The sequence below is a fragment of the Pyrgilauda ruficollis genome, unplaced genomic scaffold (assembly GCF_017590135.1).
Source record: "Pyrgilauda ruficollis isolate IOZ18807 unplaced genomic scaffold, ASM1759013v1 scaffold26, whole genome shotgun sequence".
Lineage (NCBI taxonomy): Eukaryota > Metazoa > Chordata > Aves > Passeriformes > Passeridae > Pyrgilauda > Pyrgilauda ruficollis.
This window is the reverse complement of record NW_024523933.1, coordinates 1233957-1261096: the sequence shown is the minus strand read 5'-3', so window position 1 is coordinate 1261096 and position 27140 is coordinate 1233957. Positions and strand designations below refer to the sequence as shown.

Genomic DNA, 27140 nt, shown 5'->3' with positions numbered 1-27140 from the left:
TCAAAATTTCACTTCCAAAAAATCTCAATTCCTCACCTTGCTAATTCTGAGATTGTGATGAAACTATGGTTGTGTTCTGATTTTCTTCCTCATTTCTGTAAAACAAACAAACAAAAAAATTAGTACTTAATGTTCTGTGTTGTTTTTTCTATCATTGTAGTTTCTGCATATCTGTTTTGATCTTGTCACAAAACAAACTGCCCAAAACAAAATAAACATGAAAATACTTGGTTGCTGGGAAAATCTTACATGATGTGCCTTTCTCAAATGATCATTTTTACTTGGAAAAGGAAGGTGTTCTTGACAACAACTTTTTGTTTCTTTTAAATTTCAGGATATGAAACACAGGGAGGACTTAAGGCATCTGAATGTTTGTAGTGTTGATCCTCCTGGTTGTACAGATATTGATGATGCGTTACATTGTAGAGAAATAGGAAATGGAAATCTAGAGGTATTGTATCAATTTGGTCATTTATTTACTTATTTCTTCCTTTATTTTATAAACAGTGCAGTAGTGGTAAATGACACATGCAAAGCTCCAGATCTGTTATAAATAAATTAATGGTGTTTGGTGCATCACAGCTGCAGGATGGTAATAAAAAAAGGGAGTTGGTTTGCATCAGATCAGTGTCAAAAGTGGGAATTTAGTGTCTTCTAAATTCACCCTGCTTTATCCTCATTTGGCATGAGAATTTAATGTAAAATGTATGTACTGCTTTAGCTAAGTATTATAAACAATGATATTTACAGCTAGGATAAAGAACTATGAAAAAAGAAAAAGTTATGCTACTGCTGTAGTGCCTGTGGAGTTACTATTTTATTTTTTAAAAAGTGGTAAAAAGCTACAGGCTTAACACCAGCTCTCTACTCCCTTATATGTGATTCAGTCAGATTGTAATAGTAGGGTGTGCCGGACTAGAAAATCCAGCAAACAGAAAAGCAAAAACAAATTTGCAGTGAGTCTTGAAGAACATGAAAGAGCTTATTTGGGCCCTTAAAGAAAAGCTGCATTGGTCATGAATATAACTTTCTCTTAAATGTACAAATGCCCTTTTCTGAATAATTGCTGCAACTGTTCACTTTTTTAATATCAGTATGATAGGTTTAAACTATTCTTATTATGAAATATGGGAGCTGCTGAAAGGAACTGGGAATGGATAAATTGGTTTGTAAAAATGTGGAAAAGTTTCTTTCACTCTGAAAACTGTTTCTCTTTCATGAGGTGCATAATGTGATGCTTGTTTTTTAGGTCGGTGTACATATTGCAGATGTCAGTCATTTTATTCGCCCAGGAAATGCTTTGGATGAGGAGTCAGTAAAAAGAGGAACAACAGTGTATCTGTGTGAAAAAGTAATTGCTTTCTACAGCTTCTTGTATGATTAAGTGGTTGGATTTTCATTGCTTTCCTCTTTTAGTTCTTGGGAGTGGAGACATTCTCTTTGAACTAAGGAGAAAAATAAAGTAGACAATTTGTCTAAGACAATTATTTTCTCTTTTATCTTTTAAAAGCCACTATCTGGACAATATCCCATTCAGCTCTGGTTTGAAGCAATATTAGCATGTGGTTCTGAAACTGGAATACTGTTTTAATTCCAATCTGAAATTGAAGAAGTGGCCTGGTTTTGCCTTTTCCATTGACTCTTATGTTTTTTGTGATTGTTAAATATCTGAATCTTCCTATGATTTACATTCATTAACACTGTAGATTTAGTCCTGGTTATTTCTTCCAGACCGTGATTTTTTTTCAGAAATCACTGGTACTAAAAAGATGGTAACTAAAATGAATCTTGGAATCAATTTTTTTAAAGTGGCTTATTTTTTCTTTCTGAGAAAGAATCTGAGCTTTTTTGGCCAAAAAAAAAAATTATCTCCAAGCTTCTATTACATTATAAAAATCAGGAAGTTAAAATACTAACTTATTTTTCTTTACTTTGCAGAGGATTGATATGGTTCCAGAGCTACTTAGTTCCAACTTGTGCTCTCTGAGATCTAATGTGGACAGGTATATGGATATGATCCATGCTTTGATCCTGGCAAGAAACTACTGTAGTAGTAGTATGTAGGGATTTTAACAAATTTTCCCCTCTCTCTCTCTCGCTCTTTCTCATAGGCTTGCATTTTCATGCATATGGGAAATGAACCATAAGGCTGAAATTCTAAAAACCAAATTTACAAAGAGTATTATTAATTCCAAGGTAAGTAATGTAAATATTACTATAATTCTGAAAAAAAGCTGTACACTGTATTATAAAAACAATGATCAACAGACTTGATAAAGTTTTTTTCTGATTAATGATTTATATTTTTTTAGAATTAGAAAATGTTGCTGAAATACTAAAAATAAAGAAAATGTTTGATTCTTCAGTGTTCTTCTCAGTCTCTGAGGGTGAAGTGTTTATGTGTGCAGTTACTGTGTGTATGATGCATATAGGACATGGCTGATATGTACCAGCTAATCAGTTAAATTCAGTGGATTCTGTGGATGTTCAAGATGTTCAATACATATCTACAAATTAGACTTCCAATGTATAAAACACATACAATCAGAAAAAAAACAAAAAAAAAAAACCAAAAAACAAACCCACGGTAAATGCCTGGTGTATCTTAATATCTTTCATAGATCTGTCCTCATTTGTCCATTATTCTTTGTGAATAACAGGCATTTAGGTATTGAATGTAAAGCTTGGTATTATTGTGAAGCAAGTCATGACAGCAAGCTGCACATTCTGCAAGACAGAAAGAACAATGATTTTTTTTTAGAGTGTTCAATCATGTATCATAATGTCTTGTTTTTTTAACCTCTTCAAGGCTTCTCTTACCTATGCTGAAGCACAGATGAGAATCGATTCAGCAACTATGAGTGATGATATTACTACCAGCTTACGTGGACTAAACAAATTAGCAAAAATCCTGAAGAAGAAAAGAATTGATAATGGGTAAGCTATGCAGTGTGCCTGTTACCTTTTCCCCACCTTTTTTTTGACTGTTCTTGCTGTCAAAATATATTATGGTTCTGTGTCCATTTTTCTAGTGAAAATCTTGTGAAAGAGAAGTATTTTGCCACTTTGATTTGCATAAGAATGCTTATCCATATTTCCCAAAATATATAAATTTGGGATATTAATCTTTTCTTTACAAGATCAATCAATATGGATCTCACAGAGTCATAAAAGCACAACTAGAGAGTAGCATTTGAAATTTTAGGAGCTTCTGTGTTGTGCATTTGATTATATTTCCTGTAAATTTGAACATTAATTCCACAATTTTATTTTTAATTTCTGCCAATTTTAAATTATAGTGTCATGGTAACCCCAGATGACGCTACAGGCTTGCAGCTCAGCTGCTCTCTCTGCTTTACTGTAATTTTTTAATACCACTTACTGTGTTGCAGAGCCCTGACACTTGCGTCACCAGAAGTTCGTTTCCACATGGACAGTGAAACTCATGATCCTATTGATCTGCAGACTAAGGAGCTTAAGTATGCATTTTATTTGTTAGTTAATTCATAGTAGGAATGGAATTAAAGACATGTTTTAAGTAGCAACATTTAGTTAATGTTGCACAAAGTTCCCGTAATAGTGCAGGACAGTCATAGAATTAGAGGATGGTTTGAGGTGGAAGGGACTTTGGAAGCCTACCTAATTCTAACCCCCCTGCCATGGGCCCAGACACTTCCCACTGGACAAGTTGCTTAAAGCCCCACCCAGCCTGTGCTTGAATGCTTCCAATGATAGAGCATCCACAACTTCTTCAGTCAAGCTGATCCTCAGTAAGAGAATTCTTCTATTTTACTGCAGTATTTATTTAGCGAGTCTTGAACTCTACACTTCATATGTGTGTAGGAAGAAGTCAGGAGGTTTATCTGTTTTTTTCAGGCATGTTAATGAGCATTTTTCTTGATTTTAACGTTTTAGAATATTTCAGGATTTTTTTTTTCTTCTGATTCGGTAGTTGGAGCTTATAAGCATTGTTATTAGTCTTAAAATTGCTTGCCTACTTGTATAAATGTTCAAAACCACTAGTTAATATTATGTAACATTGTTAGGATGGTGGAATATTTCTTCATTAGGCACTCAAAGTAAGTGTCTAATGCTTTTCTAACAATATAATATGTTTACCTTGATAGAGAGACAAATTCCATGGTTGAAGAGTTCATGTTGCTTGCAAATATTTCTGTAGCACAAAAAATTTATGATGAGTTCCCAGAGTTTGCCTTGCTCCGGAAACATCCTGCTCCTCCCCCATCAAATTACGACATCCTTGTAAAGGCTGCAAAGTCCAAGGCAAGTTTTTACCATGCTAATTAAGTGAATTAATTATGAAAAGCTGTATTTTATCTCTGGTTGGCCACTTACATGTGGGCTAGAAAGCAGTATTTTAAAAGTGTATCAGCTACACTTTGAAATCCCCGGTATTTGTAGCAGGATAATTGTACCTCTAGGTGAAAGGAAGAATCTTGTGCTTTTTAAAACTTTTCTTAGGTAAAGGAAACATACCACTCTCTTAAGTCTTACATTGTAGCACTTGTGAGCTGTGAATGTTTCTCCTCGCCAATTCACATGTGATTTTTGAGACAGATTTTGGCTTTGAATCACATACATTATTGATATACTTAAAAATTGATCAGTCACATCAAATAACATGTTTCTCTTAAAGTCAGGAAGTAAGAAAATGTGTTTAGAGTTTCCATCTTCTCCATAGATCAGCTAAGGTTTATTTAGCCTGAAACAAGTCTAATTTAATTAAGGAGTCCGAACAGAAAAAATTACTTTTCCAGTTTAAGGATATTTTTTTTGAGTTAACTTACAATTTTTTAGTTACTGTGATGTACATTCACATCTCCCTTCCCTTCAGCTCTTTCCCCACCCCTTTTTTCTTTCTTAAGGTCTAGAGAGAAACTTCCAGATTCTCTTGGTATGACATAAATAGACAAATTTAAACCTAGCCCATTGAATTTTCCACTGCTGTAAAATTGGAATAATGATAATGATTTAATTTGTGTTCTGAAGATTATTTCTTAGTACTGTTTTATTTGGAAAGCTAAATTCCTGTGCATAGGTAAACATTTTTTTAATGTTTACCACTAAACCAAGGTGGCTTTTTTACTACTTTTGACACAACCATCACAATTAGGAATTAATATGCTTTTTTAGTATTTATACTAAATATACTATATATACTAGTTTAGTATTTATACATTTTTTAATAAAAATGCAATTATCTTAACATAATACAGGCATCATTTGATCTCTGGATCATACTTAATTGTCAGTGCTGTATGTGATGGAAAGAGCATTCAGCTGATCATGTGATGAAATTTACCTGGTGTTTCTGGAAGTTAAAAATGCACTATATATTTTCACATTACCTGAATTTTATCAGAGAGCACTGGCAAACAGGGAAAAAATGTCATACACAGTACTAGTTTTACATTTTACTTTTCCAACTGTACATTATAATAATATTGCAGAGGAAATACCATAAAGTCAATTACTTACCTTGTGCTTGGATGAAAATCTTTGTGTGGCATAAATACATGGGTTTTTTTTTACATTCTTTCTGATTTAATAAAGGGATAAAAGAATAAAACCAAAGGAAATAAAACCTCATTAATACTGGCATAAAGTATTTCTTAGTTCAGAATAGTTGTCTTTTCTGAATTCTAGGCTACTGACTCAGCATTTTGATTTTGCATTGTGCATTAGTAATAATGAGGGAGGGACCTGTGCATGGATGGATTTTGTTTGTTTGCTTTGTAGTACTAGCATTCCATCATGTTATTAGGTGCTATACCTTTGCCAGTTGCTAAGATTATCCTAGATTTAGCTGTTACATTTCTCTTTATATTCTTAATATTTGCTAGTAATACTTGACCTTTTTTGTTTCTTTTTTTTCTCTCCTTTCAGAATTTGGAAATTAAGACAGATTCAGCAAAAGCTTTAGCTGAATCATTAGACAAAGCTGAATCTCCCACATTCCCCTACCTAAACACACTGCTGCGAATTTTGGCCACTCGCTGCATGATGCAAGCTGTTTATTTCTGCTCGGGAATGGATAATGACTTTCATCACTATGGTTTGGCTTCACCTATTTATACTCACTTTACCTCGCCTATTAGAAGGTACTTGTATTTTACAAAAGTTTCAGAGAAAAGAAATAAGTGATTTATTTGTGAAGAAATGGTGATGTTTTCCATTAAAAAAAAAGTTTCTGTTCAGCATTAGATTTCAGTTGAAACAGCAGTGGTTTATGTGGCAGTCCATCTTTATGTTCACTCCCAGGTTTACAGCCCACAACTCCTAGGGTTTAGTAACATTTTTTAAAAAATACAATAGGAATACATCTCTAATGCACATGTCTGGCATAGAAACGCACTTGGGGGTCAGTCAGCAGTAGTCTTAGCCAGAGACTGAGGTGGAGTTGCTCAGTCATTTTTGAGATAGGAACTGTTTAAATTTTTAGGAGACTGAATTTTCCATATGAAAACACTGGTAGCTGGGAACTTGCTATTGGCAGCTGTTGCATGCAATGAAATCATACTTCTTGGAAAAGTATGTTACTTTTTTAGTCTGACCAAGAAGTCACTGAGTTTTGAAGAAAATAATTGTTATCATGCTCCTTAGAAACATTTCAAGTGAAATCTCTTGGATGTGGATTAAAATTTCTAGGCATTTATATGGATACTTTGTAGAACTTGTAGAAGTCCAAATGGTAAATTTTAGTTCTTACCAGATGTATTAAAAAGTTCCTCGCTGAAGTACCAGATGTATTAAAATGTTCCTTGCCGAAATTCTAATAAGTTACATCACAAGTTCAAATGTGATTATGCTTTGCAGATCTATGGCATTGAAATGCTATTCTACACTAAATTTGTCTAATTTCATGGGAAAGGGGAGAAGGATTGGCATAAAATGCCATGGTGAAAGATCACTCTTTAGTCCAAAAATGCAGTGTTGTTTCTTTTTCTGGCACAATAAAGAATTTATCTTAGCAAATATTGTAACAGTATTCTGGCTCTGCAGTGCATCTTTGGTCAGCAAAGAGATGAATGCTGAATTAATACAGGGAGTTGCCTGAGGACCATCATTATTACAAAAACTCAAATCTGTAAGATTCACAAAAACAAATGTATTTTCAGGAACTTTTTTATTAATTTTGAAAAACTGTGTCTCACTATGTCACTGATTTTAACCTCATCCTTGCAGGTATGCTGATATCATAGTGCATCGGCTTTTGGCAGTGGCCATAGGAGCAGACAGTACTTACCCAGAACTCACAGATAAACACAAACTGGCAGAGATGTGTAAAAATCTCAATTACCGACATAAAATGGCACAATATGCACAAAGAGCCTCTGTGGCATTCCATACGCAGGTAAGTAGTTCTGAGATGTTATGTTGAACTATGGACACTGCTAGGGCAAAACCAAGCAAGAGTGTATAAATGATAAAGGCTGAGGGATGCTTCTGACAAAAAGCTTAAAACATTATTTTTTGCTTGTTCTGAAAAACTCAGAATAGCATCTTGAGGATTCTTTTAGTTTTGTGCTTTTATAAAGATGAATGCTTAACCCTACAGTAATGTTATAAATGGTTTATGAGATTTTTTTAAAAGCTGCTTTCAGGATATGCTGTGCAATTTTCACTAAGTATAGATGTGTATTTGAATGTTTTAATTTTCTGAGGTAGTGTATTTGTAATTCGGAAGGAATGTTCTAGTGCTTTTTTTTCTTATTCATGTGTTCTGCTTTTGTTACAGCTGTTCTTCAAAACCAAGGGAGTAGTAAATGAAGATGCATATATATTATTTGTAAGAAAAAATGCAATTGTGGTTCTGATTCCCAAGTATGGGTTAGAAGGAACAGTCTTCTTTGAAGAAAAAGATAAACCAACACCAAAACTGGAGTACAACAGTGAGGTATGTTCTTACTATTATTCTTAAGGTTTGTTCTTAAACACCTTTATTTTTTGATTTGGTAAGCAAGCAGAATGACTAAACTCTATTCTAGCTGGATATAGAAGGGTAAGAGAGGCTCTTCTAAATGCAAGTTCATTAATCTCTAGTAGTAATGCCACTTTAGTCTTTGTAAGTCTAAATAAGTAGGTTCTGACAGGAATTTGTTTCTATAGTAGATAGTACTGACATCTAATTATCTGATTAGTCACTGCAGAAAATGCATGTATCCCATACTACAACACTGAATATTCACTATAGTAATTTTTGGTTTATTTTATTTACATGTAACAGTGCTATTTTCATACAAAGATATTTATTTGTATAAAAACATAAGCTGTTGCAAATAGTTAAATTTATAAAAAAATTGAACTTTCAGGTGCCATCACTTACTGTGGAAGACACAACATTACGTGTATTTGATAAAGTTAAAGTGAACATTATGTTAGATGATTCCAACGTCCAACATCAGAAAATGCGGATGGTCTTGGTAGAACCCAAGGTAAGGCACAAAATTCTTAGAACCATATTATCCTTCAGTAATGTTAAAAAATCATCATGTGGTAAAATTGAAATTTAACCCAGAAGAAAAAACATAATTTAGCAGCAGCTTGTAATGATTGCTTCATATCCACTCTCAATAAAACACAGGTCTGCCTTCACTGGCTGTTGAAAAGAATAGAGCCCTCTAAATTAAACTTCTGTTCTGGGCCCATCAGGATGTTTCCACTGTTGGGAATTATGATGATTTGCTGAAGTAATGTATTGAATTTCACAATTCTGTAATCAAATGTCCCTCTGAAAATCTGCCACAGTTCAGTAGGATGTTCTCTTTACTGCAGTGAACTACAATGTAACAGTGATTGGGTGGCTCAGCTCTGTATAATTGCTGGGTGTAAATGGCAGTTCTGTCTTACAACTCCCACAATATAAAAATTCTCTCTTTATAATGCTGGGACCCCAGAGCTGGATGCAGCACTGCAGGGTGGGGTCAGAATCCCCTCCCTATCCCTGGTGGCCATGCTGCTTTGGTTGTGACCCAGGACACATTTGACTTTTCTGGACTGTGAGTGCACTCTGCTGGGCCATGTTCAGCCTTTCATCCACCAGCACCTCCAAGTCCTTCCCAGCAAGGCTGCTCTGATCTGTCCATCCCTCACCCTGGGTTGAGGTGAATCTGTGATTTCAAAAATGGGGACTAGACAATACAAAAACTGTAGCAGAGAGGAGGAGCCTGTGTGTTCGGTTGTGCATTCAGATCCTGAGCTGCCCTCTGCTTGTGCTCACCAACTTTAGCTTGTCAAGAGCTTCTGTTGAGGCCATCACTCCAGTCTGAAGGACACTTTGAAAACAGACAGAGTAAGGCTAATGCAGGCTGATGGTTGGGGTGCTAACAACCTGCTGGCTTTGGCAGGAGGGGTGCTGTTGCTTCTCTTTGCCTTTTTCAGCTTTTATTTCAGGTGAGTGTTCTACCTATGATTGTTCTAAGATGGTAAACACTCTTTTAGGTGATTATCTAAATCAGAAGTTTCTGATGTTGACACAATGTTTGTAAAAGGTCTCTACAAGTAAACTCAAGTTTTACTAGGATAGCAAAAATTGAACAAAAATGTTCTGACTTCTGTTTTTTTCTTACTGTAGATATTGGGAAATGATATGCGTGCAAGTCTCTCTGCAGAGGCAAGCAGCAAGGATGAACCAGAGAAAAAGAAAAAGAAGCTACAAAAATAGCTGGATGTAAAAGTTAAGAAGAAATCACAAGTACCTGTATTTACATATTTTTCCCTATGGGCAAAAAAATGCTAGAAACAGGTTTTGTTTACTTTTTAAATACACATTTTAATAATCTGTAAAGAATTTTTTAAAAGCTACTTTTTTTATGACTATGAATGCAGAACAAATTTTAAAATCATGTATATCTACACCTTTGTCCTGTGGGTGAAAATAAATATTTCTGCAAAGTGAAGAAATGATTGTAGAGTTTCTTGTTAATAGTCTTAAGGAAGGTTTGAGAGTTTGATAGAAGTCAGCATTTCTGTGCATTCTCTTTAGCACCTCAGAACTGAAAGAAGTAATTGAACAACAGAGGTATTAAAGAAATGTCTTTATTCTGTTTCACTATTCAATTTACAATTAGACATGTTAAATGACTCTCGTTAAAACTACTGATATTAAGTTAATGTAAACAATGACCGTTTTGTGCAATGTGTGCCAACCAATGCATGAAGAACTACTACAGAAACAGAATGGTCAAGTGATTTCCATGGTAATTTGCACAGCAGGTTTCTTCTACAAATCAATCATACAAACATAATAAAAAAATAGGCATGTTTCCATAAAATAAATATTTCCCATCTAACTGAACACTACAAAACAGGACAAAAAATACAGGCAATCCAGGTGGGGGCATCCTTAATCACTTCTCAGATTCATCCATTTCTGCTCTTATTCTTTTCTTAGCTTTAAGAAAATACTAATACAGGATAAAATTAAATACTTTAGGGATTGCTTTTTTTACTTGTGAATACTTCAAAAGCCTCTGATCATTTAACATATTATGAAAATAATCAAAAAACTTAGTTAAAAAGTAAAACCAAATCTTAAATTATACATGTAACTCAGAAAAATTCATAAACACATAATTTGGGCTACCCTCCTTAATGTTCATTAAATTTACATTACTATTTTAGTAATCACAATTGCAAAAATAAATCCTTTGTACAGAACTTTCAATTGATTGTTGTTAAAATTATCATGAGAAACAGAACTGACACAAGGTCATACGTAACTTTTAAATCTCAGACAAGTTGTATCGTGCTTTTGAGTGACAAAACTTAGAAGCTAAAGCTAAAACATTTTGAAGGCCCTATTCTATAAAATTTGTTTTCCAGAAGTTGATCTCCTACTTTTAACAAAATTAATTCCTTAACTGTTATTAATTCAGTGTATTTCCAGCTTCCAGTAGAGCACTGTTTGAAGATAATGAAACAGCTAATATATGACACTAGATTCCATTACTGTCAATCCCACATGCATTACAGAAACAACTACAGAAGTAAAAATAATACACGTTTGCTCATTAGATTTCTAAAATAAACTTTTTAGTATTTATTTTTGCAATGTGAGAACTACAGTCAAGTGATGCAGACAGATGTTTCCCTTTTTCTTAAATAGGCTTTTCAGAAAGCCTTCACTAGGAAATTATTAATGAAAGTATTTCAAGAACTGTTCCGTTCAAACACCACACAACTCTCAGGTCTACTACACTGATTTTAATGCCAAAGGATTCTGTTCACACCTTCCCTTTTGAGATTTTTTAAAAATGCTATTTTGCCTTCAAATTTAGATCTGACCAATAGGTTTCAGGCTTATTGTGCCAATAGCTGCTCATCAGCCACCATCTCTCACTTTGGTACAAGCTTTTCTGTGGGTTGTGGCATAGAACAGAAAGCAGAACTTAAATTCAGTATCCTGGGACATCCTTGCTGTGAAAAGAGAGGAATACTGCTTCACCTGGAACACTGGTAGAATGGACTTCTCTTTTTCATTAATCCAATTAAGTTTACCAGAGCTCTACATAAACAGAGCCCTGAAATACCAGTGTATCCCTTATCTCTTCTTTCCCTCTTGGTCATTAGGGCCACAAGATTACCATCTGGATTTTCCCCCCTATTCACATTTATAAATTCCAGAAGGTTCTTTTAAACAAATACAAGCAAATTCAACTAAATCTGATTTGATTACACAAAGGGAGCTCTGGGCTTCTGACACCCCCCCACGCCCCATAATCCACATTATTTTAATTAACTGATGGTTTTCTTGAAAGGATCAAAGGTTTGCTTTTTGGCAATAAATGGCATGCAAAAGTTAATTATTTTTTTAAGGCTTTATCTAAGTATTTTGGTAATTTCTGTAAGCAACATAATAATACTAGGAATGAAGAAAGGCTGCACCATTTTCTTAGTGATAGTACTGAGACCAATGAATCTTATTACACCTTCTTAGGTTCCTTCCAAAGAGTACCAGGGCATCAATTTGGACACAGTTGTTCTTCAGAGACACTGGTAGTGTCAGGTGATCAACTCCAAGTTTAGTACTAATACAATTACCAAAGCAACAACACTATCTTTTAATTTTAAGGTAACCAATAATACATTTTACTTAAACCCAACTAACATTACAGATTTCTGTCAAACCAAGGAAAAAGCTGTTCAGAGAACTGCTAAACACCTTCTTCTAACATAAAGCTCATTTTATATTTCTAGGAGAACTAAACTTGGCATTTGCTCTCATCACACCCCAGCAGTTCACTTCTATCCAGTGACTTACTCTTGGTACTAGTGGTAGTATTTATGAAGCCACACCATATATCTGGTTGGAGAAAAGCAATCCAAAACCAAACTAATACCCATTCCACTTTTTCTTTCCCACAAAGAAAAATGCCCCTCATGCCATTAGGAGGGACAAATCTTAAAATGTAAGTGATTTTGCAGTTATATTGGTTCCTATGCAAGTTATCCTAGGCTGCTCATGGAATCCACCCTAGTCACAGAAGGAATACAATTCTGAAAAAAAACCCTGTTGTTTCTTTGTACCAAATCTAGACACTTTAATTTTCAAAAAGGATCACTTAATGACACCAATCAATTTCTTAATAAGACCTGAAAAATCCCACATTATTTAAAAACTCCCTTAATATATACCAAACAGTTCATTACATTTGCATTAGAAAAGCAAAATAGTATATATAATCCAGGTAATTGAGGTCATATGTATAAAAATTTATTAGAAACCACAGATTAAGTTCTCCATCAGAAAACTACATACCACTTTTGTGAAATCCCTGAACTTGATTTTCATTTTTATGTTTCCAAGCAGAAATGTTGCAAGTTGCATTTTGACCAAATACTGTGCTATGTGTTTTGGCTTTTTGAAAACAGGATTGCTTCTCTGGAGACTTTGTTCTCAGCAACTGATTGTCCTTATGGCTTAAAACAGAACACTCCTAGGTGAATAAGAAAAAGTTAGTTTTAAAACCGTTTTAACAGAAATTCTCCAAAAGAAACAAGATCCAAGATCACTAACTGCAAATCTCAAGTATAGTAAGTACCTTAAGTACCAACTCTACGCTTCTGAAATGAGAAAGAAGTGAAGTAACACATCTTCTCTACACAGATCTTTGAAACATGCTGTCTGCAAGAACTACCTCATTTCAAGAGTTCAGTGAATGTCTGAACGAGCCTGACTTGAATCTTTCAGCCAGCAATGTCTGTGCTTTTTTCTTTTCGTTCCCTGGGGATTCTCAGTTGTAAGAACTGAATGAAGCACTTAATGCCTTCACACTTTACTCCTAATCTAAAATGCAAAATTTGGCTTAGTCAGGACCCAGCAGTTCAAGGACTAACAGTGGGAAAAGGCAGCTGCATGACATTGGCAAGTCCTTCTAGGACGGGTTTGATACCAGACAAGTGATTCTGGCAAGTACATGCACACATAAAATCCATGTCCAACAGAGTGATCGGGGCAGGAACTTCGATGAGTATTTTTAGAAGTTAATGACAAAATATCTATTGTTCTTGTAAGGGTGCATTTGTCCTTGTCTTAAATGAAAAGTTTAAAATTCGGTATCAGTGGTCTGTAAGACACCATCAGTCAGCATTTCCCCTTGGCAAAGAAGTGGCTTTTAGCATGTCACATCCAGAAGAGAAGTCAGGGCTGAATGGGTTTGAGTTTTTTTTATAATCTGGTACTAATGGTCAGTACTGTCTCCCTCCCCTTGAAGGACATGCAAGACACAGCAGACCATAAACTACTAAGTGTGTAGCATCACGTGACCATAATTACTGAGAGGAGATGATCTTCTCTCTTCTCCATAGAAACTAGCCCTGCTTCCAAGTCTCTGGAAGAAGTAGAACTTTTTCCTATCAGTCACAAGATTAAGGGGTTGGGAGCTTTGCTAGATACGTATTATCATTTGTAATGTGTTTTTCAGATAGATCCGCAAAGGGCTTGTATAAAGACTGTACCCATGCAGAAAGTTCTCCACCACGTCAGCATGCCAGGTATGGTCTAGAACTCAATGCTAAGTTTATAAAAATTAGCAGCAGACAATTTTTCTCCAGAAATGTCCTTCTCCACAGACAAATGTTTAAAACTTAGCAATAAATGAAGCAGCAAGAACAGAAGAAACAAAAATTAAAGACTGCAATAGTCATGAACAGCCTCACCACTACTCTTCATGCATATACCTCAGTTTCCTTCAAAACAGCCTTTGCTTTTATCATAAAACATTAATTTTTTTGCCAGTTTAAGATATTTGTCGTACATTTATTCAATATAGTCTCTGAACTGACACTACATTAACATCTTCATTATCTGACAGTCTCTCCCCTCAGGCTCCCTGAAACCAAATAAAATGAGGAATGAATGCTTTAGATGAGAAGCTTATAATTTTTTAACCACAATTCCTACCTTTGTTCTAAGCAGCTGAGATTTATTCTGAAACACAATAGTGTTCACATCATTCTCTCTGCAACTGTTTTCAGCCCCTGCAGTATCCATAATGCTATTTCCACAAGTCTGTGTATTGTAACCACTGTCCACCTGAAATCAAAGAGCAGGGCTTGAAAAATGTACTGTCATTTAACACAAATAAATCCCTCAGATACCTGGTATGATTTGCATTTGATTAACAGAACTTAATCCAACAAACCAACTATGACCAGTTAGTAACAAAAGCAAATTGTAAACAGATCTGTCAGCATTCGTTTGGATCAAGTTAAATATACTAATGTACACAGCAACACAAAAATAATTGCTACGCTAACTCCTCCAAAAGAGGGGATAAAGGGAAGGGATAAAAGTCACAATACCACCTGGATGCCACATCCAATAAGAGAAAATAACAATTACTTCCAGATTAGTATACATATGTTGAGCTCAGTTTTGCAGAGAAGCCAAAAATTATATTTTTACCTGAATACTACTGTTGTCACAAGGAATTGCACTGCTTTCTGCAAGAGGTGACATGCACATGCGAGAGCTTTCAATACTGAAAGTAATGCCTGTCATAAAGCTGGTCATTGGTGCATTGCTACTGCCAATTGTTTCTTTCATCCAGGTGTTTTCCTCTGACACTTCAGCTGCATCAGCCATGTCTACGGTATTATTTTCCTTTAAGCCTTCTATATCCTGAAATGATGGCAACCTTTGATGACAACCTTCTGAGTGATCTGGTGCAATAGATACAGTTGCCACCACAAGATGTGTACCATGTGCAAAAGTATCACTGTCTTCCTGATGTAGGTTTATTCCTTTATCCATTTCTGGGAACCGAGCTTCTGCTGGAGAAGTGTTTTCCTTGTCTTCCTCATCCTCATGATTCTCAACTGCAATTGGTATTCTAATGACAGAAGTCTGATATTGGGCAGTTCCTCTACAGGCTCCAAGTCTCATAGGAGAGCAATTTTTAATTGGAGAACAACCATCTATGTAAGGACTTCTTGTACTTGGGGGTGTCATTCTATTTGAGGAAGAAGGAATATCCGGAGAACGAAATGTAAATTTTCTTTGGTCTGAAAAAAAAGAGCAAAGTTTAACTTCAGCTGGTATGTGATAGAAAAACTCATCATTCTCAAGGCCCTGCAGTCCACTGAATAATTTATGGCCAACTACAGAGTATTTCACTGACTGTTGCCTCCCAACCCAACCAAACAAGCAATCCCAAAAACCAAACCCACCACCCATACATTTCAGCTACCATGGTAAAGGCAAGGTTTTATCCCTCCAAATTTCTTTTCTTTGACATGATTTGCTGCATTGGAGACCTTGTATTTTTAAATGTCATTACTAAACAGTATTCAAAGGGAAATGGGTGAAGGCTGGTTTAGTGTAGTCCGTCTGTCCCCCATTCGTTTTTTTCCTAAATGAATGTCGATACACAATCTATAGGTATTTAAATTTTTGGCAGCAATGAAGTTTAAGATCAAACAAGTGAGAAAACATCTGTGCAACCTCCATATAAAATAGTGTAAAACACCATTAATCAAAATGTGTAAAAGTCATGTATAAATATGTATAATCATGCCAAATCTGTATAATCATGTATAAACAAGGCTTATGCCTTACCAGGTAAGGACACAGCATGAAACAGTGACATTTTCTAGAGCAATGAGGACATAAAGTGTTTGTGATTTCTTCATTAGTCATTTAATTTCAAATAATCTTCATGATGGATTATTTGAAAGCTCAAGCTGAACATTCTTTGCCCACTGATATTAAAATGCTTCAGGCTGGGCCAAATCAGAATTGTAACCTGACTAAATTCAGGCAGGTGGCTTTAAAACCCCTCCTACACTAGATTAAATTAACCCTTTTAACTTTTCTTCATTCTTATTGTGTCTCAATGCCTTCTGAAATATTTTCTCTAGTTGATCAGTTGCAAGCATATATGTTTCATTGTTTCACATATTTCACTGCTGAACAGAAGATGTGTTATACAGCAGACCACTGGTCTGCCAAGCACAGAAACTCATCTCCAAACAGAAAAACGTTCCAATAAGAATTTAGAAGTTTTTATAATAAAAATGTATTACTCAAGATAGACTAATACATATACAATTAAACCATACCTGAGAGTGGTGTTTTTCTTATGTGAAAAGCAATTGGTGAAAAAGCTGGAGAACCATTAGGTGCAGGAGACCCCTCTGAAAATGGGGGACTGGTTATACTTCCCAGACTATAAGCTCTTGTTCCTCCCTGAATAGGACTTGATGAAAACTGACCCTTCAGAATAAAAAAATAATCAAACCCACAGAGCATTATTTTCATAAAGTAAGCTGTGGCTAATATATATACATAAAATTGTTCTAACCGAAATGCTTAATACGGCAGCACTGCGAAAGACCAACCCTTTACAATGACAGTCTCTAGTTTAGCTTAAATACTCCAATTGTAGCTCTGCACCTGGACCTTATGCCTCCACACAGGGGAAAAGAGCAATGGACACAAACGGTCACCTAATACCAGCTAGGACTATTTCATCCACTATACTTAAGAACTATGAGAAATGTAAACAGAGAATTAATGCTATCCATGTATCTAGTCAAGTGTTTAATCTAAATTTCTTACTCATATCACTGCAGATGAAAGCCACTATTTATATTTTACTATAATACAATTTACTTAATTCAGCAGTAGCTACAGAAGTGTTTCTCTTTAAGAGAAGGACCTTACTTAAGACTATCATGCAAATAAACAAAAAAAAACCCCAAGAAAAAAAACCAAAACACAACAACAACAACAACAAAAAAACCCAGACCAAACCCACCCCCTCACCCAACCATCACTTCTGGCACTATAATTATATTGTAGGAATTCTTTACTAGGTTACCTTTGTTTTTAAGCTACACTATCCTAGTGTAGGTAGGTTTTTTCTATGCACTTCGAACAACCACACAGATGAAAATACATCACCTAAACCACTTTAGCTATGTCCACATGGGGATAAGGTTCATCTTGTTTAATTTAAAAAATGGACATTTCATTCTGTGTTCTAATAAATGTCTATTCATCTGAAAACTCTGGCCAATAGGAAAGAAAAAGGCATATTTAGCACTGCACTTCAAAGATCCACAAGTCATTTCTTTCACTATAAATGAGCTTATGAGATTTAAAGGAAATATAATCATACCACAGGTTCATATCAACTGTTATTGTAGGTAGCAATTCATGGATTTAAACAGGACTTTTTTTGTAGACACATTTTATGGGAAAAAAAAAGGTTTTAACATGCTTTCAGCAAGTCTTTTGTATGTTTTAATTCCTTCTCCCTTTTCATAACAAAATTAAAACCTAATTCCCAATACAAAAGAATAGCAGCATAACAAAATAATTTGAAATAATGTCAGTAATATATTCTTTCAAGACTTTTGTTCACATTTTTTCCAGAATTTGAAAAAAAACCCAAATAAAAAACCCAAAGTTTTAGTCTAACTCCTACTCTCTCATAAAGTACATCGCACCCAGCCTACAAAACAGGCTACTTACTGAACTAGATGTGTCCAGGGGGCTTCTGCACCGGACTGGAGATAGTTCTATGGAACAAAGCACTCCGAGTGGCTGACTACCACATGGACTATGCAAAGAAGGGGACAAACATGCAGATACATTCCCATTTTCTTCTAAAAACAGCTTTCTTCTGAGTGATGAAGAGCTTAGATTTTCCTGAGACTGATCGGCAAATTCATCAGTTCTAAAATATTCACCTAGAAATGTGGGGAAAAAATTGTTTCCAATACTAATGTAGAAAAAAATACATTCAATTACAGAGACATATATAATTAAGTTAAAACATTTAATCTAATTTACCAATACAGCAACTAATTAATCAGTTTAGGCACCTATCCCAAGGGATTGCTTGTCATCCCTACAAAAAGTCACCACTGTCTACTAAGGGTCATTCCACTTCTGCCTATCATCCCTTAATACTAAAGTCTGAATTGAAAAAAATACAAAATATTGGCTTCTATCTACTTACTGATCTTTCCCCAGAAATGTATTATTATTCCTCACATCTGAGCTGTCAAACTGGGATTATTTTACTATCCAAGCAAACCTAGACTCTTTCAGGTCTTCCATACACTTTGATGGTCTTCATGATAGATCCAGAGGCAAACCAGATTAGAATTGAAGAAAGTACAAGTAGTTAGCTGTTTACAGTAGGAAAGCACAAACTTAAGACCCATTAAACTATGCTCAGATTTACCAGATTATTTTAGATTTTTTTCCTCTTGCTCTATTCTAGTTGGATATTCCCTGTAGGAGAAATTTTTCATGAACTCCCAAACTACGTATTGATGGAAGCATTTGTTAAGACAAAAAACAAAGGCAATAAATATGTTTTGCTGGCCCACAGTCATGGTTCTGAATTTCAGCACTGGGATAAGAGCATGCAAAATGCTGAGCTGGCTTGTACCCACTGTTCCCACCTATGAGCTGTAAGATCAGGCCCTTCCAGCCCCCTTGCCTGAGAAGGTGGTAACAATTGGTCAATGTAGCACTTACAATCAGAGAGTTAATTTGGACTCCTGCCTCCTCACCCAGCAGACATGGCTTTTTTGCCACCACACAACTTCTAGTCCCCACCATCATTTCAGGTACACTAAAGCCAAAGTTACAGCTCAGCTTTACTCAAGGCAAGGCTGGGCTTTGAGACCTCTGGCTGGCACCTGTACAAACAGCTCTGGTAAGACAAATTACTGCTCTGTTTGGGAGAGGCACAGGCTATCTAGAATCACAGAGCATCCTGAGTTGGGACACACTGGGATCATTGAAGTGCAACTCCTGGCCCTGCACAGGACCTCCCAAGAGTCACACCATGTGCCTGAGAGCATTGGCCAAATGCTTCTTAATTCTGTCAGGCTGGTGCTGTGACCACTTCCCTGGGGAGCCTGTTCTGTGCTCAACCATCCTCTTATATCCAACCTAAACCTCCCCTGACACAATTTCAGGCCATTTCCTCAGGTCTTGTCACTGGTCACCAGAGAAAAGTGACCAATGCCTGCCCCTTCTCTTCCCTCACGAGGAAACTGTAGAAGGCAATGAGGTCTCCCCTCAACCACCTGCAGGCAGAACCATTTCCAGTCATGCAGTAACTGTCTATTGAGAATACATACTTAGAACTTTCATTCACACATTTCATTTTCAGTATTTCACAAGACAAACGCAGCCAACAATACAAAACCAAGTTTTCTATTTAGACATTCATAATTAAATTTAGATATTACATGACATACCTAGTATTTTCTCTAAATTAAAATCCACTGGCAAAGACAGTACTGTCTGACAAGCAGCTGCAACGAATAAAACCAACAAAATTAGCTTACAGTGACCTTTTACAAAAGCTGTAGAAACAAAAATTCACTTTCAAATTGCACTGCAATTAAGGTATTTCAATTACAGTTGCAATAAGGAAAAGTGTTAATTAAAGTACAATTCTGATTTGTACAACACTGCATGCAGCACACTAGGCTTAGAGATAAAACCCAAGAGTTTTAAGAATGCCTCTCTAGAGGCTTTTATGTTAACTGAGAAGAGAGGTCTCTGAAGAAAGAAAGAATTCAAAAGAAAGCAGCAGAAAAATAAAAATACCTTGGGGAAAAACAGTAACTATTTATCTAAAATGATGCAGTTTAAACGATGTATTAAGATTTCTAATATTTACTTGGCATAGAAAATAATCATGATTCTCTAACCCAAAACAATCCAACATACTAAAGATTTTTCAAAACTGTAATTTACTTGTAAATCTGAAGCTCACATTCACTTTTTAATCCAGAAAAAGTACAGACACTGAGTTGGAAAAAATGCATTCCACAATCTACAGTGGACTTTTACTTGAAAAAATGCAACAGAATATAACAGAATGAAATTTCTATGAGAAATGGATACTAAAATTAACAGTACCATACAATTAAAGAAAAACTATTTCTACAGTAACACTAACAAACAAAAAGTTTCCTTCTGAAATTTAATATCCATTAAAAATGGGTTCTTTTTGTTCATAGAAAGCCTGTAAGTTTAGGCATTGCCTTTTACTCACCATTGCTTTTCCCAGGCTGCAAGCTCAGCTGTCTTCCAATTGGAGAAATGTTATTTATATCTATGGCTGGAAAACATAGAACTTAAATTTAAACATGCACTGCACATAGTTTTGAAATGTAGCAACATTAAGTTAGAATACTTAATACAACCAAACAAAATTTTTGCATCAATGTTTGGAAGAGATTAGAAAGGAGTACTGAGAAAAGGTTACCATTATAGCTATCAAGAGAATTTCAGCATGTTTCTATTCAAAAAAAGTTTAGTGAAGTAGCATCAACATTGCCCAAAACGTTGTCTCCTCCTGTCTCTACATGACACAGATTTAAAACAAACTAAAGAGGCTGTGTTCAAGTAAAACACATTTCCAGAAAATCATTCAGTCTAGACTGGAGAAAGGTGAAGATACACTTCAATTTTTTTTATGCAGCTGAAGAACACATTAGACTATTTTCTTTCACCATTCACTTTACCAGATTTCAGATTATGCCTTATGTTCTCTGCCCTTAAAGTGATTCTTAAAATTAAAGTGGCTCTTAAAATTTAAACTGAGGTTGAAAAAAAAAAGTTATGCTTGATAAATTCTCTAAAAGCTGTATTATTTTGGGTGGACACACAAAAGCAACTTACATTTAGTTGAATTAAACTGAGAAACTTGCTTGCCTTCATGCTCGGTCCAAGGAGAAGGAACTATGAGTTTTTTTGTGAAAAACTGGAGTAGAATAAAAACAAACCATCTCAGCACTTTTTAAAATTTTCAACTTTAAATTTAGACTAGTACCCTGAACAAGAAAAAAAAAATGTAGAACATTTCGTTATTTTAGGCCCAAAGACATTAAAGAAAAAACAATTTTACTTGAAGACCCCTATGTTCTTTATGACCCATAGCACCTCAGATCCTTCAAGTGTGCAGAGTGAAAACTATACACAAGTTCCTTTTAACAGTAATTACTCATTTTCAAAATTGAATTGTTACTACCATGCCTCTTGCATAGTAGTTTAAAAAGAATTAGTTTTAAATGTTCAGTTTGTTAAATTTTATTTTGACAACTGAGCTATTTCACAGAAGTGACAGACACTGCAGTAACAGTGATAAATCAAGGCTTTTTTGGCAACATTATTATTGTTAGTGTATTTGGCTAAACTGGTTAGTAGTGAAACACTTTTGAGTACTGGCAGTTCAGTTTTTTTCTGTGAACCAGAAACTGTCTACCATCACAGCTGTACTGGGAAACACCCTGATGCTGACGAGACAAACACTATTACAAAGCTTCAAGAAATACATGGCAAACCCTGTTCCCAAATAAATGCAAGACTCAAAGTAAATGAAAAAACCTCAGTTTGAAATACACAACTATTAAAGGTATAATTTTTATCAGAGACAGGGTTTCAAGCTGTTCAGCTGCATAATCCATTAGGTTATATCTCACAAAGAGAAAATACCCATTTTAATGCAAATTTAGAGCAGAGAATCTTAGCTGCAGGTCAGCTACACAGCTCCTTTATGGAATCATAAAACATTTTTTGTTTGTAGAGACAGAAACTGATAGACCTGCCTATCAGAGACTTATTTTTTTTAATTGAAAATAACATTGAAGATTTCTGTAGTGAACATTTTAAACACTTCATTTTTCCTTCTCTGTGTGAAAAGCAAAATGAAAAATGGATGGGAAAACACAAGCTACCAGAATAAAGTCTTCCATCCAACAAAGCAGACTTTAGAAGAAGAAAAAAAAAAATCACACAAATTCTCCAATATTTCAAAAAATGCACTATCACTCTAACTGTTACTGTAAGCCCCCAATTCTCAATCATTGTTTCTAACCTGAAGTTAATAAGAGTTATATTACAGGAACATTACCACTAGCCAAGAAAAACAAAAGAAAGAAATCTCTTGGTTTGACCTACATGTGTCTGAAAGAAGAGAGGAAGAAAAGGAGTGTGTGGATTCCAGCTACAACTGCAAGGGATGAGGATGTAAAATTACTTTCTTACTGAAATATAATAGGCTTCTGGGTTTTGAAATCCTGTAAAAGATGTGAATCTTTTCTGTAGACAAATCAGTATTTGATAGCATGAAGTTTTATTACCTCCTCAATAGCTTTTTGCCTTCTGTCTTCTGTCTCCTTATCAATTCTAAGTAACAAATGAAAAACAACTCAATTATCAAAACCATCACATAAGCAGGAAAATATGTAAAGTCCAGCCATATAATAATTTATAGATGCTCAAGAGGAACTTTATAAATTAAATTGCACTAAACCCTAAATCTTATGATGTTTTTACTCTTACATGCAATGATCTCATACACAAATTTAGAAATATAAATTACTTCTCAATTCAGTTGACTTGAAAAATATTTGTACCATTTAAAAGTACATAATAGCAAATATTCTGTTTACTCAGCATGTCTGGACAAAAACTCAATCATAACTGATCTTCCAAAATAATTTCCAAAAAATGTATTTTACTATGAAAATTCACATGAGATTAGACTTGCACTATAAAACCAAGCAGACTAAAAAGCTGATCTGTAAGGAATTAAAAGAGCAACTGAAAACATTCCTGGAATTTGCACACTCAAATTCCTGACACAGCCCGATTTCCCAATACAGAATTCTCTCTAGCCTAATACCCAGTCTGCCACAGCTTCTTCAGTATCACATTTCAGTTTCTAACAATGACTACATTTCCTTATGCAGCTTTTAACTTAGTTTAAAAAAAAATATTGTAGTTACTTGATGATGTGTGAGATTCTAAATTTATATTTCCTCTAACGGTCACCTTCAAGCCTGACTTTCACTTACTACAGTGTAATTTACTATAAAATTTTTTGAAGCTTGTAAATGTTCATCATTTTCTTAGCCAAACCACCTAATACTTGCATTCACAGTTCATATTACCCTTGAATAATTTTAGAAATCAGCCAGATAACAAGATATTATTAGATACACAAGCACATATAGATGTGACAAATACATAACTTCTCACAGCTCTCTCTTTTACGCCTATCAGACTTTGAATATATCTGCAGTGTTTGGACATACCACCTTCAATTACATCTGCCTAGATGATGCTAAAATGACACATCTATGGAGGCACTTGCAGAGTTATTGTACCAAAAAACCAAGCACACAGTCACTGTGGATTCATGCATGTGTATGCACTGAAACACACAAGCATGGACACAGCAAATCTACGCACAGTCAAACTAGCCTCTTTCTAGTCACAGCAGATTATTTAAAAAAAAAAATGAACCACAGTGATTATGAAACATTGGGACAGACTGAAAGGACCCACTGGGACAATGCACATTCAAATCTATAGGCCATGTCACTCATCATCACTGGAACTGTCACCCAAGTAATCTCCATTAAAGCTAGCTTATCCAAGTAAGGTTCCAGAAACAATGTAATTAACTCCCTAAAAACATGTAAACATTTTATACATTTAAAATGTATAAAAACCATTAGTCTGAAACCTACTGGCTGCTAGAGGAAGGACAGGAAACATGAAGACCTGGTGATTCAGATAAAGCTGGTGACAGTACTAGTCCTACAGCTTTTATTATTCAAAAAGAGAGATGTAGGTTCAGTTAGACACTAAAAACAGTAAGTTATTTCACAGTATTTTTTATGATGAGGTTGTTGAAACACTGGAACAGGTTGCTTGGAGAGGTGGTAGATGCCCATCCCTGGAAACATCCAAGATCAAGGTGGATGCGACTGAGCAACCCAATCTAGAGAGGACAGGTTCATTATTCTATTCTGCAGCACTTCATGCCTTGAGGAGCAGTTCCTTCTGCAAGTTTGTATCTGAGAAATGTACAGGAGAGTCTACAGGATTCACCATTGAGGTTCCCCCTGGCTACTTTCACTTGGCACATCATTCTCTACCACTGGCATGTAAAATTATCCCTCAAGGTAAGTTCCAAATACCAAGACTGTTTTACCCACCCGTTTTCCTCGTGCAAGTTATTTTCAGAGAAGGGAAAAAAGTTGAGATAAGGTTCCCAAACTACATCAAGTAACTAGCACTGGAACCCCCCTCCTTCACATTAATCTATACCTTCGAAAGAGACCGCTGGGGTTTCCCCAGTTAGTTTCCCTAGCACATCTACCCTTCTGCAGGAGCCACAGGGACCAAAGAAGCCTCACTATGGAGCATTCTGAGAAGATAAACTGTGTTGTTACAAGGAGCAGAGAGGGAGCCTGGTAATGATCACTGGCAAGACATTTTCTTCCTTCCACTAGCTGCTTTTATCTGGCTGTCTTCCAAACTGCAATCAGAGTGGATCAGCAGCTCTTAACATTAAAAGGAAGAAACACAGAGGTAGCCTGATTTAAATATTATATCCACATCATGTAAAAAATTGTGCTAAAAGATTTTAATAAAAAGTCCTTAATGCTATGCTGAAATGTTAATAAAGCAAAAGAACAAGTGTTCTAGTATTAAAGCTAAGCTAGCTGCATAAAAATAGATTGTAAGTTACCTAGCACGGCTCAAATACATTCCTTGGCGTCGAATGTCTTCCGAGTCTATTTCCACAGGATTTATTAGAGCAAGCTGATCAATAGACCATCTGAATTTTCCTGGGGTCTAAAGAAAGAAACAGGCATCTTAATGCTTGCTGTTCTAAAAAGATAAAAATAAAACCACAGGGCAAATCTCAATGGAACAATACAATCACAGCTTCCATATATTTTCTGTCAAAAACAATCAAAATTGTTTCTATTTAAATTATCTACTCTAAAAAAAGTAACTCAGTCAGGCTGCTTATCCTGCTGGTAGTGGTATTGCAAGGATTAACAACATAATATTAAGTGGAAGGTTACAGCTGGTGTTCACAAACTGAGGTGTCAGTTTCTTCTCAATTCCGACACACAGCTCTACTAAAGATACGTAACTTGGCATGAACATAAATTGCTTCTTCAATCCAAACTGTGGTTCCCCAAAAACTCAGTATCCTAACCAAGTTTTCCAAATAATAGAGCCGTCTTCCTTTCACTTCCCATTTCTAAGAAGACCAGAGATGCAACGCCTGTACATTCTGCAATGTCTCTCTCATAAATGCCACACATAGCACACAACAAAATCCAATTCAGAAATAAGAAGCTTCACCCCTTTATTTAACAAAGTACAGTTCAAATGTATTTGGAAAATTATCTACCAAGTGAGTCTTTTTGGTTTACATTAGCAGATTCACCTCTATTGTTTATCAGAAAATAATTTGAACTGCAAACCAGTATGCATTTTGTAACAAAAAAAAACACTTATAGATACACAAAATCATTGACTTGAATACACAAACAGCTCACAAAATAAGTGCAATTAAAACCAGCCTACTCAGCATCTAAGTAGAAACTGGTTTTCTGCACTCTAAGTAGGACCACAGCACCACATGCAAGAACTGGTCTTTTTCTACTTTCTACTGGTTTTAGCACTCAATTGCTAATATCTAAAGGCAAAATAAATTTAGGCAGGGAGGAAGAGTCAGTGGCAATATTAGTGTTTAAAAGCAGCATAGTTCTGTGAAGAGAAGAAACTCCAAATGCCACCAAAGTTCTTTAGCTTGGTACATATGTTGAAGCACACTAAATAAAACACCCTTTTGAATGCTTTTGAAAACATTAGCACTATATCTGTACAGTTACAACTAACTAGATCTTACAGATGAGGATTTCGTTGACTTAAAGATTGAAGGACTGGAAACAATCTGCTCCTGAAGAGTGTAATAATCACTGGGACTTTCAAAAGGATTCAGGATTGTGACTCGTCCTGGAGTTTCTGGTGTTATCTGCATTTTAGCTTCTTCTATATCACCCATAACACTAAGCTATACCTGAAAAACAGGGAGAGCAAAATTAAGGAAAACAAGAAAATTAAGGAAATCATGCTTTTGACGTTTTAGGGCCACCCTGAAGGCTTTGGGCAGAGAGAAATAATCGTTTTAAGGCACTAGCAACATTTCAAAAACGAAGTTAGCTATGGGTTGGACCTAATGACATAAAGTCCATAAATAAGGCTGGTACGAACAATCGCAAGCAAACAGAAACTACGAAAACGAGCTAAGAAAGAACATAAAAAGAGGGATTAAGAAAAGCCAAGCAAACACCCAAACAAGGGCAAAACAACAAGCAAACAAGCCCAAAACCCAACAAACGAACAAAAAAACTCCCGAACTGAGCACCAGAGGTGACCAAACAGCCCCAGCGGCCGGGCAGCGATAACGCCCCGGGCGGGTCCCGCTCTGCCCGGGCGCTAAAACCGCCCGCCCTCCGCCTCAACGGGCCGGGGCAGCGCCGGCCCTCGCGGGGCTCGGGCAGCAGGGCGCCCCCCGGCCCCGGCCGCTCCCGCGCCCCCGGCCGCCAACGGGACGGGAGCCCCGGGGGAAGCGGCCCCGCTGAGCCCCTCCTCACGCTTCTCCCCGGGACGGTGCCACCGCGCCGAGCCGCTCGCCGCCCTCCCAAGCCCCGCCGCCGAGGAGGCGATGCCGGGAAAGCCGGGTGAGCCGGGAATGCCGAGGATGCGGGCACAGCCACCTGCACCGTTACCCGGCCGCCGCCGCCAAGCCGCTCCCGCCCCG

At 36.0% G+C, this 27140-nt stretch overlaps 2 protein-coding genes across 3 annotated transcripts in view; one reads left to right on the top strand and one right to left on the bottom strand.

The window, feature by feature from the left end:
* The window catches only part of DIS3 (DIS3 homolog, exosome endoribonuclease and 3'-5' exoribonuclease), an 18525-nt gene extending 8624 nt beyond the window's left edge, over nucleotides 1-9901 (top strand). The window contains exons 10-21 of the mRNA XM_041471230.1: nucleotides 335-451; nucleotides 1250-1351; nucleotides 1939-2003; nucleotides 2112-2196; nucleotides 2810-2937; nucleotides 3393-3479; nucleotides 4128-4284; nucleotides 5908-6122; nucleotides 7207-7375; nucleotides 7760-7918; nucleotides 8334-8456; nucleotides 9596-9901. Coding sequence (XP_041327164.1) covers nucleotides 335-451; nucleotides 1250-1351; nucleotides 1939-2003; nucleotides 2112-2196; nucleotides 2810-2937; nucleotides 3393-3479; nucleotides 4128-4284; nucleotides 5908-6122; nucleotides 7207-7375; nucleotides 7760-7918; nucleotides 8334-8456; nucleotides 9596-9685 — 1497 coding nt within the window. The 3' untranslated portion in view covers nucleotides 9686-9901. The remainder of the gene's footprint in view (nucleotides 1-334; nucleotides 452-1249; nucleotides 1352-1938; nucleotides 2004-2111; nucleotides 2197-2809; nucleotides 2938-3392; nucleotides 3480-4127; nucleotides 4285-5907; nucleotides 6123-7206; nucleotides 7376-7759; nucleotides 7919-8333; nucleotides 8457-9595) is intronic.
* Nucleotides 9899-27140, bottom strand: BORA (BORA aurora kinase A activator). 2 transcript variants are annotated; one of them, XM_041471236.1, is made up of 13 exons: nucleotides 26974-27140; nucleotides 26226-26396; nucleotides 25047-25153; nucleotides 22645-22690; nucleotides 21185-21266; nucleotides 20556-20621; nucleotides 19750-19806; nucleotides 18002-18219; nucleotides 16585-16738; nucleotides 14930-15528; nucleotides 14426-14557; nucleotides 12782-12959; nucleotides 9899-10016 (listed from the first exon to the last, which is right to left on the bottom strand). In XM_041471236.1, the coding sequence occupies exons 2-13, from the start codon at nucleotides 26379-26381 to the stop codon at nucleotides 10003-10005; spliced, it is 1809 nt and encodes a 602-aa protein (XP_041327170.1). In that variant the 5' UTR covers nucleotides 26382-26396; nucleotides 26974-27140; the 3' UTR covers nucleotides 9899-10002. The 2 variants fall into 2 exon arrangements, with proteins under 2 accessions (XP_041327170.1, XP_041327171.1); XM_041471237.1 differs by lacking the exon at nucleotides 26974-27140 and having other exon boundaries at nucleotides 25047-25189; nucleotides 26226-26353.

Bases quoted from the DNA above. Each gene is read 5' to 3' on its own strand.
- BORA (XM_041471236.1), bottom strand. From the start codon at position 26,381: ATGGGTGATATAGAAGAAGCTAAAATGCAGATAACACCAGAAACTCCA. The intron at 22,691-25,046 runs GTAACTTACAAT...TTTGTTACTTAG, and splicing joins ATGTATTTGAGCCGTGCTAG to AATTGATAAGGAGACAGAAG. The intron at 18,220-19,749 runs GTATGTCATGTA...CCACATTTCTAG, and splicing joins TAATTTAGAGAAAATACTAG to GTGAATATTTTAGAACTGAT.